Source organism: Nesoenas mayeri, assembly GCF_963082525.1.
Source record: "Nesoenas mayeri genome assembly, chromosome: 2".
In the NCBI taxonomy this organism is placed as follows: Eukaryota; Metazoa; Chordata; class Aves; order Columbiformes; family Columbidae; genus Nesoenas; species Nesoenas mayeri.
In genome coordinates, this window is record NC_137543.1 from 155377029 (window position 1) to 155388774 (window position 11746).

Below are 11746 nucleotides of genomic sequence, written 5' to 3' on the forward strand. Positions count from 1 at the left end.
GTACTTTTGATAGCTGCATGGGCGGGGATTGAATGCGGAGGTCGGATATTAAATCAGCGGGATACAGAATTACTTTTCCTTTCTTTTTTTTTTTTTCCCCCCACAAACCCGAGCAGCTAAATAGTTTCCCCCTCTAACTCCGATATGCATTTCACAATAAATGGCGGGGTCATTTGCATATATAGTGCCCGGGTATGGATTTCTATATAGCCTGTGCGATATACTTCATTAACAGCCAGCGCAGCGGAGGAACACCTTCACTAAACCTCAGTGCTCAGATGCTTCTTGAACAGACTTACGGAAAAAAAATACGCTTAATTAATTACACGGAGGGGCTGGTTGGTGTCGAGTATTGTGCAGATGTATTTTTACTCGGCCCTGAAATACTTCCCTGAGTTGGTTATTTTTATTTTATTGTATTTTTTTATGGGACTCCGCTGCTTTGACTGGAGGGGAAGGAGCCTGCCCGGCTAGCAAAGAGCTGCCTGACAGCCAGAAAACGCTGCCAGGCGGTGGGTGACTTCAGGGCAACCCTGTCTCTGTCTCTGCCCCTGCCCCGACGCAGACGGGTTTTGGGAGGGAGGCTTTGACTTGGCTTCGGGTCTTTTGTGATTTGGGGTCGTGATTTTGTCTTTAAAAATAAAAAAGACTCCTCCAGCAAAGCGATGTTACTTCCATAAAATTACAAGAGGCTCTTGTGCGACAGCACTTTCTGTTAAATTAATTTGAAATTTTAAATTAACGAGGGCTAATTTAGTTGTGCTGTCCTTCTCGGAGCCAGCGGGGAGCCGCTGCCCGGGCGTGGGAGCGCTGGCTGGGCGGTGCGGGGAACCAGCGGCAGCTCCGGAGATGGCGAAAGGAGCAGCAGAGCAGAGGTTTCCGAACCTGTGCCTCTTCCCATGAAAGCTTTACCCCCCCAAAAAAAATCAGAGGCAGGTGAGGAGTGCAGCCCATGCGAGCCATTCGGGGGTCCCAGCTGCAGGCATCGCTTAGCAATGGCAAATATTTTGTATTCTGGTCTGGATAAAATCCAGGGAGCAGTGAGATATTCTATCCTTGCTCCAGAGACTGAACTATCTTAGAGAAGTTACCTTACTATTTTTTTAACCTAAACCAAAATACATTTTCCTGCTAGTGTCACACAGCTGTTTTCTGTTCCCAGCGCTTCTTGCAGGCTGGGCAAGGACAGGTGGAAACTTTGCCCCACTTCACACTTAAGCGGGGCCAAAATTCCCCTCGGTGCAGGTTTAGTGACTTCTTCAAAAAATAAAATCTCCGTGGGACTTATCTTCTGGTGTTTAATAGACCCACGATACCCTTTTGTCCCATCGGACAATCGGAGCTATTTTTCAATCCAGATTTAAAACACCTCTTTAGTGCCCACCGTCACTGATTTTCTCACTCTAGATTATTAATCACCTGCCTCCATTAGTGACCCAAAAAAACCCAAACAAAACCAGCCAACCAACCAACCAACTAAACAAAAAAAAACCCACCACCAAAAATTCTCCTTAAAGGCACGTAAACCAGAAGGGCTGGAAAAACAAAGCGTGGTTTGGGAGATGAGCCCGGGAGCCTCCCCCACCGCCGGAGAGCTGAACCCCCGGGTGCTCCGGCCCAGCGGCATCGCTGCTCCTGGAGGATTTGAACCCTTGCAGAATATATCCCAAAGCAGTAGCTTTAAAAATAGAAAATCAAATTTTAAGACCCTCCTCCTTGGTTCTATCTGTGAGCAGGAGCCGGCCCCGAGGGTGAGGCTCTGCCCCTTGCTCCCTCTCCTTCTGCCTGCTGAACTGTTTTGGAGATCTTGTGCCCTTTATTGCAGCAAGGCGGGTGATCGCTTTATTTTTGTCCAGCCCGTCCTAAAATCGTGGTACTGTCGTCTCCCCATGTAATTTGCAGCGTGCGTGGTTTCGTTGGGTGTCACCGGCAATATTCCCATCACCTCTCCTCCTGAGCTCCAGGTTTAAGTGTTTCTCTAGCAGAGGGTTTCCAAACGCAGCCTGCCAGAGCATCATACCACTGGCTGTTTAAAGTCTTGAGAAGGTGAAACCTGTTGACAGTATGTGAGGTTAAAGAGATTTTCTTTTCCGTTTTCAGGTGCTTTTTTAACACGAAGGGTGCCTTAGAGCTCAGTTGCGGCTGCCCGTTGCCCTCTCCTCCTTCTAGAAATGAATCCTCCGAAGTTTCTTCATCAAGTCAAAAGGCTGATGAGACGCCTGGCTGCAAAATCACCTCTCTCCTAAATCGCCACGGAATTTACCCCCCTGTAAATAGCTGAAACTACGAAATACTTGTAACTCGACCTCAAATGCTCAAAAGTGCAACCTAAAGACTTTATAAACATATAGGGATATATAGCCCCTGATAGCACTGCTCCATTCCAGCGTCTCAGTGACAACGTTTATATTTCGTAATAAAGTAGGTTGTTGTTGTTTTGGTTTTTATTATTATTATTATTATTAAATGCAGTCCTCGAGAACTGAAACACACAAAATGCAGCGAGAACGTTCACAATTTTGAGAGCACAGTTGTAGAGAGAAACATTCATATTTCATCCGATTATAAATATTTGATACTGCAGTTGTAAAATGCACATGTTTTATAAACTGGAGAGAAGAAGAAAAAAAAATCCTTTACTTTGTTGCTAAAAGGCAATGTCATTTCATCCTGACTCCTAAGCAGCTGATGATTATTCACAGAATTTTAAATTACCGTATTTATTGTATAGTTCGATATTTTCCTTTTTTTTTTTTTAAGTTTATACTGCTATGTACAACGTGTGTCTATTATAGCTGCAAAATAAAGAGGTTTTAAGGCAAAGCGCGAAGTTTCCCCCCCTACAAACAGCGTCGCAGGAGAGTCCGTTCCTGAGCAGCCGCCCACGCACACCCAGGCCCACGCAGGACACAGCCCCCCCCTCCCCGTGCCGTGGGGAGGAGGAACACCACGCTCGGGGAAAAACGTGTTAAACGCAGCCCAAGGCCTCGAAACCCCCCAAAAAACTCCGATTACAGGAGGTATCTGTGTGGGGAGGGGAAGCATGGGGAGAAACACCCACCCCCACGGTGCCACGAAGAGTCGCGCTAGCGAGGACCGTGCCGTGGGATGGGGATGACCACGGAGGGGAAGGTGAAAATAAAAACCTGATATTTGGGGGGGTGGGGGTAAAACTCTCCACATTTCTTCGGGCAGGAGATGCCGGAGCAGAGCCGGACCCCAGCCCGTAGCCGCCCCCCGCGGAGGGGGAGCGGGGTTGAGAGGGCGGCAGCGGGTCGGTACCGGCCCCCCGGTCCGTTCCCCCTCCACGGGGGGCGACCACGGGCTGGAGCCGCATCCCGGAGCGTCTCCCACTTTTTTGGAGGGGTTCCCAAAGTTTTCCCAACAAGTTGGAGGGGGAGTTGAGATGCTAACCCCACCCCTGCATCCCGCATCCACAGCTGCATTCCGCATCCCCGCACGCCCGTGGGTCTCGCTGGGGGTGAAGAGGGACCAGGGGCTCAGGAAAAGATCCTCGGCATGTTGCAAGACGGTGCTTTGAGATTTCTTTCCCTATCCTTACTTCTCTATATTTTTTTTCCTTTTTAAATTAAATTCTCCACGTCTATCCCCAAAACCAGGCCCAGACACACACAACCCCCACTAAAAAAAAAAAAAAAATAAAAGGAAAAAATAAAAAGAAAGAAAAATAAATAAAATAAAATGGGAGGGGTGGGGGAAAAAGGTAAAACTCATAGAACAAATAGGAGAACTATTTATTCGGTTCACAGTCGTGTGAAATGCAGCAATAAAAATCTTTGGACTTCAGCAAAAGTTGTTTTTAATTTTTTTTTTTTTGAATTTCAAAAAACAGCGTCCGATGTCCATTAAAACAGCGCTTAAGTCTATAAAAATGTAACTTAAGCATTAAAAAAAATCATAAAGATAGCATCTAAAATCTCCATACAACTGAAAAAAAATAAAAACAAAATCAAAGCCAAAACAAAAACCCAAACAAAAAAACACAACCATCCCAAACCCCCCAAACCAAAACCAACCAACCAAATAAAAAACCAAAACAAAACAAAAAAATATTTTATAATCAGATATCTTGGATTTTTACACCACCTTACCTGTAAATTATATATACATAGAATATTGCAGAATTATATCTAATACACAATATTTTCACTATTAATGCTGGTATAATCTTTATACACTGGCCCTTATGTTTCTTTTTTATTTTTTTAATTAAATTATTGCATTATATAAACTTTGACTGCAAACGGCCCCCCCTCCCCTGTCTCCCCCCTCCCTCGTTCCCCCCCCTCCCTTGGCTATTCACTGTCCGACTTGCCGTCTTTCGCCGTGGTGGAGTGGTTGTAGAGCCCCTGGGCCATGAGGTGCACTGCCAGGGAGTTCTTGCTGCCCGTCGCCTTCTTGATCTTGGCTCGTTTATTCTGGAACCAAATTTTAATCTGGGACTCGTTAAGCCCGAGCTCTTGGGCCAGGCTTTGCCGCCGTTGCTCCGTCAGGTACCGGTTCGTCTGGAACTCGGCCTTGAGTCTCTGCAGCTGCTCGGCGGTGAAGGCGGTGCGGGGCCGCTTGTCCTCCTTGTTGGGATTCTTCTTCTTTGGTTTGCGGGAGCGGGGACCTACGGCCGGGAGAGAGGAGAAGCACCGACACCGCCGCGCTCCGCTGCGGGCGGCTCCGCGGGCGCGGTCCCGCCTGGGGGCACCCACGCTCCCCCCGCGCCCCACGGACACCCGCCCCACACCACCCCCCAAGAAAAAGAAATCCCGCTTTGTGCTTCCGCTGCCAGGGGATGCTCGGGAGGAGGTGGAACGGGAGCCGCAGCTCCCCCCGAATGCCCCCGCAGCCCCTGTCGGCCGCTCTTCTTCTGCCGCTCCCTCCGCAGCCCCTTCCACCCCGGCCACAAACACGTTTACCGATCCTTTTAATCTCGGGAGTGCCCGGCAAGTACAGCCTGCACCAGAGGCAGCGGCACGGAGCTAAATTTTAATCCTTGAGCAGAATATTTATTATTTTAAGGATAACTCTTCTTTTATTTTTTTTTCTTTTAATTTTTTTTTATAGCAAACCTCTTCACTTTTTTTTTTTTAATTTTTTGGCAAGTCGCGATTAAAAAACAAATGGTAATCAGCCCCCTCTCGGTTTACATTACGAGAAGAAATCCGCCGCTTTGCTGCAGTGCCCATATGGCACTGCACGGCCCGATCCGAATCGCTGGGATTATTCTCGGGAATATTATTCTAGGCAGCACAAGGAGCCTTTTCTGCCCGGGCAGAGCCATTGTGAGGATGTATGTTAATTAAATATTAACAAAGGAGAGCACTGGAGAACAATGGAGTAAATTCCAATTCAGCCCTGAATATTACCTCTGAGTAAGAGTTTGTTTTCAGACATTACAAACTAATTTTCAACTCGTCCTACAATCCCTCCTTCTGCTGGCCGGCTCTCCGGGGTGAAAAATCATAGCTCGCTGATTTTGTAAAAGGAAAACCCCCCCTTTCCCCCTCCCCCCCTTTTTTTTTTTTTTTTTTAAATGGGAACAGATCTCCTTCGTGCTTCTTCCCATGCCTTTCCCCAACGATTTCTACTTCTTTTTAGGGAAGGTTTTACCAATCTGTCGGGGCCATTCCTTCTCTCCCTGTGGTAGTAAAAGGACATTTTACCCCTGGGCTTTTTAGTTTTAAATTTTCCCAGTGTTTTTATCGATAATTTCAGGAGGTTCTGCTCAAGCCCTTGCCGGGAGACGGACCCTGCCAAGGAAGTTCCCTGGCTCTCGGAAATGTCCCCCGGCCCCTCCAGAACTGACTTGCAGCACAGGGAGAGAAATTAAAAGAAAGAAATAAAACGGCGACCGCTCCGAGGCCTCTGTTAGAGAAATAAATGGTCGCCGATTCTTTTTGGCTAAACAGAAAAAATAACCAAAGCAAGGCGAGGCCTGTGTGAATCCACCCTCCGCTCCCAAAAACACAACGCGGAGTTATTTTGCTGGCAGGGAGAAGGGCACCTCGCCGGGAGGATGAGCAGGGAGCCCAAAGCCAGATTTTTTTTCCTCCCTTTTTGATAAAACCCGGCAGTTGGTTGGAAATGCCCCGAGCCCGAGTGGCCCCAGCTCCTCCGCGGCAGCGTGAAGGAGGAGACCCCCAACACCCACCTCGTCCCTCCGGCTCCGCGCATACCCATCCAGCCCTTCCTCTCCCCACATTTTCGTGCGTTTTTAAGACACCTCCCCCCCCACCCCGCAAAGGAAAAGAAGAAGAAAGAGCGGGAAGCGGGGAGCGGGGCCTTTTCCCCGCCGCCTTCCCGGCCCCGCAGGCGGACGGAGGAGAACCGGGGAATCCGAGGAGGGGGATGCGGCGGCGGGGAGTGGGCCGGCCCCGCGGGCCGGCTCTTACCTGAGGAGGGCCGGTCCGAGTACCGCGTGCAGTAAACCCAGGCGGGCCAGAGCATGGGCTGGTTCCCGGCGTTGGAGCTGGCCTGGGAGCTATCCGAGTCCGAGCTCACCGACAGGTCGCCGCCGCTCAACCCCCGCGCTTTCAGGGCCGCCTCCAGAGCCGCGGGGTCCCCCCCCTTCTTGGCGGCGCCGTGTAGGGCCAGCCCGGCGGGGCTGCCCTCCCCTCGGCCCGGTGAGCCCGCCCCGCCGCCGGGGAGCGGAGCCCCGGGGGCCGGCGCCGCGGCGGGGCTGCGGCGGCTCTCCGCGCCGGGCCGCCGGGGTTCTCCGCCGGGGCAGCCCGCTTCCTTCCTCCGCCCGAACTCGGGCCGCAGGATGTTGTCGATGAAGAAGTTGGTGATGCGGTGCGGGTGGGGGTGTGGGGGGTCGCCGGGGGGAAGCAGCAGTCCCCGCCGCCCGCCGCCGCCGGGCTCCGCGTCGCCGCCGGACTCCTGCGGCTCGGCCGCCTCCTCCCGGGGGCTCCGGCCGCCCTCCTCCATGCTGCGCGGCCGGCCCCGCCGACGGTTCCGCTGCCCGCCGCGCCGCCGGCCGGGCGGCTGCCTAGAGCTTTTTGTTGTTGCTGTTGCAGTCGCTTGTTCTTTATTTTATTTTTTTTAATATATATATTTATATATATATATATATATATACACGCACTCACAGGTGTCTATTTGCTTTCGCTTCTCCTGGCCGCGCCCGGCATTCAAAATCCAGAGTTCGAAAAAAAAAAATTGAATAGTAATTACAAAAAAAAAACAACAACAAGGAAACCAAACCAGGGAGACCCAAAAGCCAGCAGCCGAGCCTCCACGAGTTTCAACTTTGCCAAAAATAAAAACACAAGGGCTCCGGTCCTCCCGCCGCCGCTCGCCGCCTCCTGCCGCCGCTCAGCCGCTCGGTCCCGCGGCGCGCTGCCGCCTTCTCCCCCGGCCACTGCCGCCGCCGCCGAGCTTCATCCGCCGCCCCCGCGGAGAAAAAATTAATGATAATAATAAAAATAACAATTTTTGTGGTGGAGGGGGGGGGTGTGTAAAGCAAAACGAGAAGCCGGTGCCGGGCGGGGTGGAGGCGGGCTCTCAGCAGCCGGTGTCCCGCGGAGGGCAGGGCGGTGAGGGGCGCCCCGCGGGGCTCCGGCCGGCAGCGCCTCGCCCCGCGCCGCCCCGCGCAGCCCCGCGTCCGCACATGCGGGGGCCGCCGCGGGTGGGGGGGGGGACTAGGGGGGGGCGTCCCGCCCTGCGCTGCGCTACGCCCCGGCGGCCGCCGCCACCGCCGCGCCCGGACACTTCCACTCCGGATTGTTGTCCTTTAGGTTTTAACGGGGCCCCCGCCGGTGACGTCGCCGGCCCGGGCACTTCGACACGTGCCTCGGGCCAATGATAAAGCGGGCATGCGCACACGTGGTGCGGGGAGCTCCGGTAAGTGACAGCATCCACGCCCCTCCCCCCAAGCCGGGCCCGGCCGCCGCGGGGATGTGCGTGGGGGAGCGGAGTTTTGGTGGGGGTGCCCCGCCGCGGGTCGCACACCGCTGTCCCCCCACCCTTATCCCCCAAAACACTGGGTTATTGGGGTTTTTAATTGCCATGCTGTTTACCCGGGGAGGGGGTGGCATCCCACAATTCCTTGCAGAAATGCATAAATAATATTAAGCGAGCGGCGGTGATACAAAGGGGGTCCGGGGGGTCGGAATGGGGCCCGGCCCGGTGCCTCCGGGCTGCCCGGAGCTGGGGGGTTGTGTTCACAGTATCACAGTATCACAGTACTGCGGGTCCCCTCCCCGCAGCGCGATTCGGTAATTGACTCGTCCTTCCCGCAGCCGGACAGGAGTCTTTGATCTCACCTTCCTGCTCCCGAAACGGCAGCGCGGAGCCGTCCTTCCCCCAGACGCCTGCCTATCACTCTGCGGACCCCCAAAAAATCCCTGCTTCTTCTTTGGGATGGGAAAACTGTGGCTATTATTTTGCCTTTTGTCTTTAGGGGGAAATACCCCGGAACAAAATTAGGGAGTGAAGTGCGACTGGATGACCGAGGGAGTGAGGGGCTGAGCCTAGTGAGGGGCACGGATCATCCGCGGCGGGCGCAGGAGGGGAACGAAAAGGTGGGCGCTGGGTCCTACCCCCCAGCTGACCCGTTATGTCTCCCCAGGGCCCGCCGGCTGCCACCGCCCCGACGGGGGGCACGGCGAGGGGCTCCACGGCCACGCGGAGGGTCAGCAGAGCCGGCCCGGGGGCGGCTCAGCTCCCGTGGCCTCGGCGACCCGACCCCCGGCTTTCCCAACTAAGTGACATTTTTATTTGGAGGAGGCTTCCCTGCGGGTGACATGGACCGCTCCCCACCTCGAGGGGAAAGGGACAGCGAGCCCTTCATCGCCTCGTCTTCTTTTCCCTTTTATTTTCCTTGTTCTTTCCCTTTTATCTTTCATACTTATTTTATTTAAAATTATTTCCCCCTTTCCATTGTATTTCTCGGAAGATCGGGTCCATCAGAGAGACCAGCTCTAGCTGATCCAAAGTTGTTTTGCTCAAACAAGCACCTAGAGGTTAATTTCTTTAAGCGCCCCATGAAAAGCGATTAGCCTGTCTCCCAAGAAGTATTTTCTAATTACTTGGAAGCTCTCGCTTTGCTACTACCCCATAATTAAACGTGTTCAAGGTGCTGCACTTAAAATATTTCGCTCCCGGGCGGACCCAAGTTACCGATAAAAACTTCAAACCTCCTTGAAGCCGCGTTACCTGCCCGCTCTGCCGGTACCACGGTAACGTTCCCATTCGTTATCCCGCTCCTTCGCGGGGATAGTTATACCCATACACAGGACAAGGAGGAGAATTCCTAAGATGAACTCCAAAGTAGGAGATAAACAAAGCTGTACAAAACAATTACTGCATCTGCCTGTCCTCTGACAATAATCCAGCACTTCAGGTATGCAGAGGCAGCGGGGGGGAGGCGAGGGGTGAAGGGGTGATCTGATACCTAGCCGAGGAAATCGGAATGATCTAATTTTTTTTCCCCTCCAAGGTTATTTTTATCTGGGAGTTCGATCTCTGTAGAAACATTCCCCGGCAGCACGTTTTCTCGCCGGTCTGCGGGCGCCCCGCCAGCGGCATCGCGGCGTGAGGGGACTTCTCCTCGGGAACCACTCCGGGTCACCGGGAGAGGTGTATTGAAAATAGGGCTTGGGCTTCGTTTGCATTTTTGCCTCGGTCCCTCCTTACAGCCTTTATGCTTCCAAAACTCACCTCTCCCCTCACCATCCAGATTTCTTTTCCCTGCGCTCCCCTCACAGTTTCAACGAAGCTCATTCTGCACTGCTACTCATTAAAAATATGGGGTTTTTTTCCCTCCTGCAAATAGGCGAGTATGTAGACACAACCCCAAACATGCCCGTGCGGACACCCGCACCGTGCTTTTTCCTCGGTACTTTTGGTGCTGACAAGTTTAAAAGCGGGATGACGAGCCCGGTGTTGGGGAGGGAGGGAGCGGCCGGCCGACCCCGCCCGCCTGCGGGCAGCTCCGGGGTCGGAGCCGGGCTGCGGGCAGGGGCCGGAGCCGTTGGTGCCGCTCTTCTGAGCGAATCCTCCTCACAGCTTTCGCCCATACTTCGGAAAAAAAAAAGCCACAAAAAACCCAACAAAAAAATAAACCACAAAACAAACAAAAAACCAACCCCTAGGCGCTGGGAAGCCTGAATTTCCAGAGAGGAGGCGGAATCCCAGGGAAGGTCTGCACCTCCCCGTCCTTCCAGTGTAGAGAAGATAGCCTGCAAAACGTGGGCATGCACTAAATTTCACCGTGTTTTCCTCTGTTTCCTCTCATTTTCAGCCAGTCTCTGCCCATGCCACCGGAGGAGGTCTGGCAGCGGCCGGACACAGCCTGGGCACACCGCCGCATCCCCGCGGCTGTCTCCATTTCCCTCCCGCTTACACCCTGCATCGACTTTTATTTCCGAGCGATGCCCTTTTCCGGCAGCTTTGCCAGCCGGTGGCTGAGGACGGGGGAGAGGGGAGAGGTCGCTGCTTCTCCGTCCCCTCCGCCGGGGCTGGCCCTGCTGCCGGCCGTGTGCCAGGCGCTACCCGGCGGTCTGCGGGCTCAATCTTCCCTGGGGTCCCGTGTCGATTTGGGAGGGGGAAAACCAGCAGTGAGCCTCGCCAAGCCCCGGTTAGGCTTTCACTGAAACCGGTCGGTTGGTGAGCTCAGCCATCACGGCTGCATTTCCACCAAAGCAGCCGGGTTTTCACTGCACTGCCAAAAACCAAAATCAAAATCAAAACCAGCCAGATTTTCCCAAATCCTCCCCCCGCGACAGGCTACACCAAGGACGCTTTGCGGCCGCCCTGTTCGCACTCCGGCACCCCCTCCTCTTCAAGCGGGCAAGACTTGCCCGTCAACGGAGGTAAAAGGAGGAGTTTGGAAAGCGTGCCTTCCACTTTCTTGCAGGACCATGAAAATTTTGTGACTGGCTTGTGGCGAGGTCAGAGCCCGGCCCGGGCCGAGGGTCCCTGAGGAGCGGCCGCGGGCGCAGGCACAGGGCACGGAGGATGCTTGGGAGTGGACGGATTAAGCTGAATGTCAGTGTCCTGACTCGGAAAGTGGTTTGCTGTCACGGCTGCCGTCCGCAGAAAGGAGTGACGGGGGGTAAATTCCCCCCCCGCCTCCCACGGGAGGGAGGGTGCGCGGGTGGGGTGTGAGAGCCGGCCCCTGCCTCGCCCTGCCCCTGGCCCTGCCTCTGCCCTCCCCCTGGCCCTGTCCCCTCGCTGTCCTTGCCCGCTCCCCGTCCTGCCCCTGCCCCTCCTACCCCCCGCAGGGCAGAGCACACATCTGCCCCTCCGCTGGGGCGGCGGGCAGCCGTCCAGCCCGCATCGGAAGCGAACAAATAACGATAATCATCACAGACTTTCGCCCAAATTTGGTGGAGGACCAGAAGGTAAACGACAGCCCAGAACTCGATTGTGTGATGTTGGTTGGCAGAAGAGAAAGAGAGAGAGAGAAAGAGAAAAAGATAGAGAGAGGAAGAGAGAAAGAGAAAGAGAAAGAAAGAGAAAGAGAAAGAGAAAGAGAAAGAGAAAGAGAAAGAGAAAGAGAAAGAGAAAGAGAAAGAGAAAGAGAAAGAGAAAAAGAGAGAGAGAGAAAGAGAAAGAAAGAGAAAGAGAAAGAAAGAGAAAGAGAAAGAGAGAGAGAAAGAGAGAGAAAGAGAAAGAGAAAGAGAAAGAGAAAGAGAAAGAGAAAGAGAAAGAGAGAGAAAGAGAGAAAGAGAAAGAGGAACAAAGAGAAAAAGAAAGGAGGAAAAAGAGAGAAGAGAGGAGAGGAGAAAAA

At 53.5% G+C, this 11746-nt stretch overlaps 1 protein-coding gene across 1 annotated transcript; it reads right to left on the reverse strand.

Moving 5' to 3' along the window:
• Window positions 1-4316: 4316 nt before the first annotated feature.
• EN2 (engrailed homeobox 2) lies at window positions 4317-7632 on the reverse strand (the record flags this gene model as incomplete). The annotated part of the gene is made up of 2 exons (XM_080340580.1): window positions 6405-7632; window positions 4317-4633 (listed from the first exon to the last, which is right to left on the reverse strand). Exons 1-2 carry the CDS (start codon window positions 6937-6939, stop codon window positions 4317-4319), a joined length of 852 nt encoding a protein of 283 aa, XP_080196706.1. The 5' UTR covers window positions 6940-7632.
• Window positions 7633-11746: the final 4114 nt, after the last annotated feature.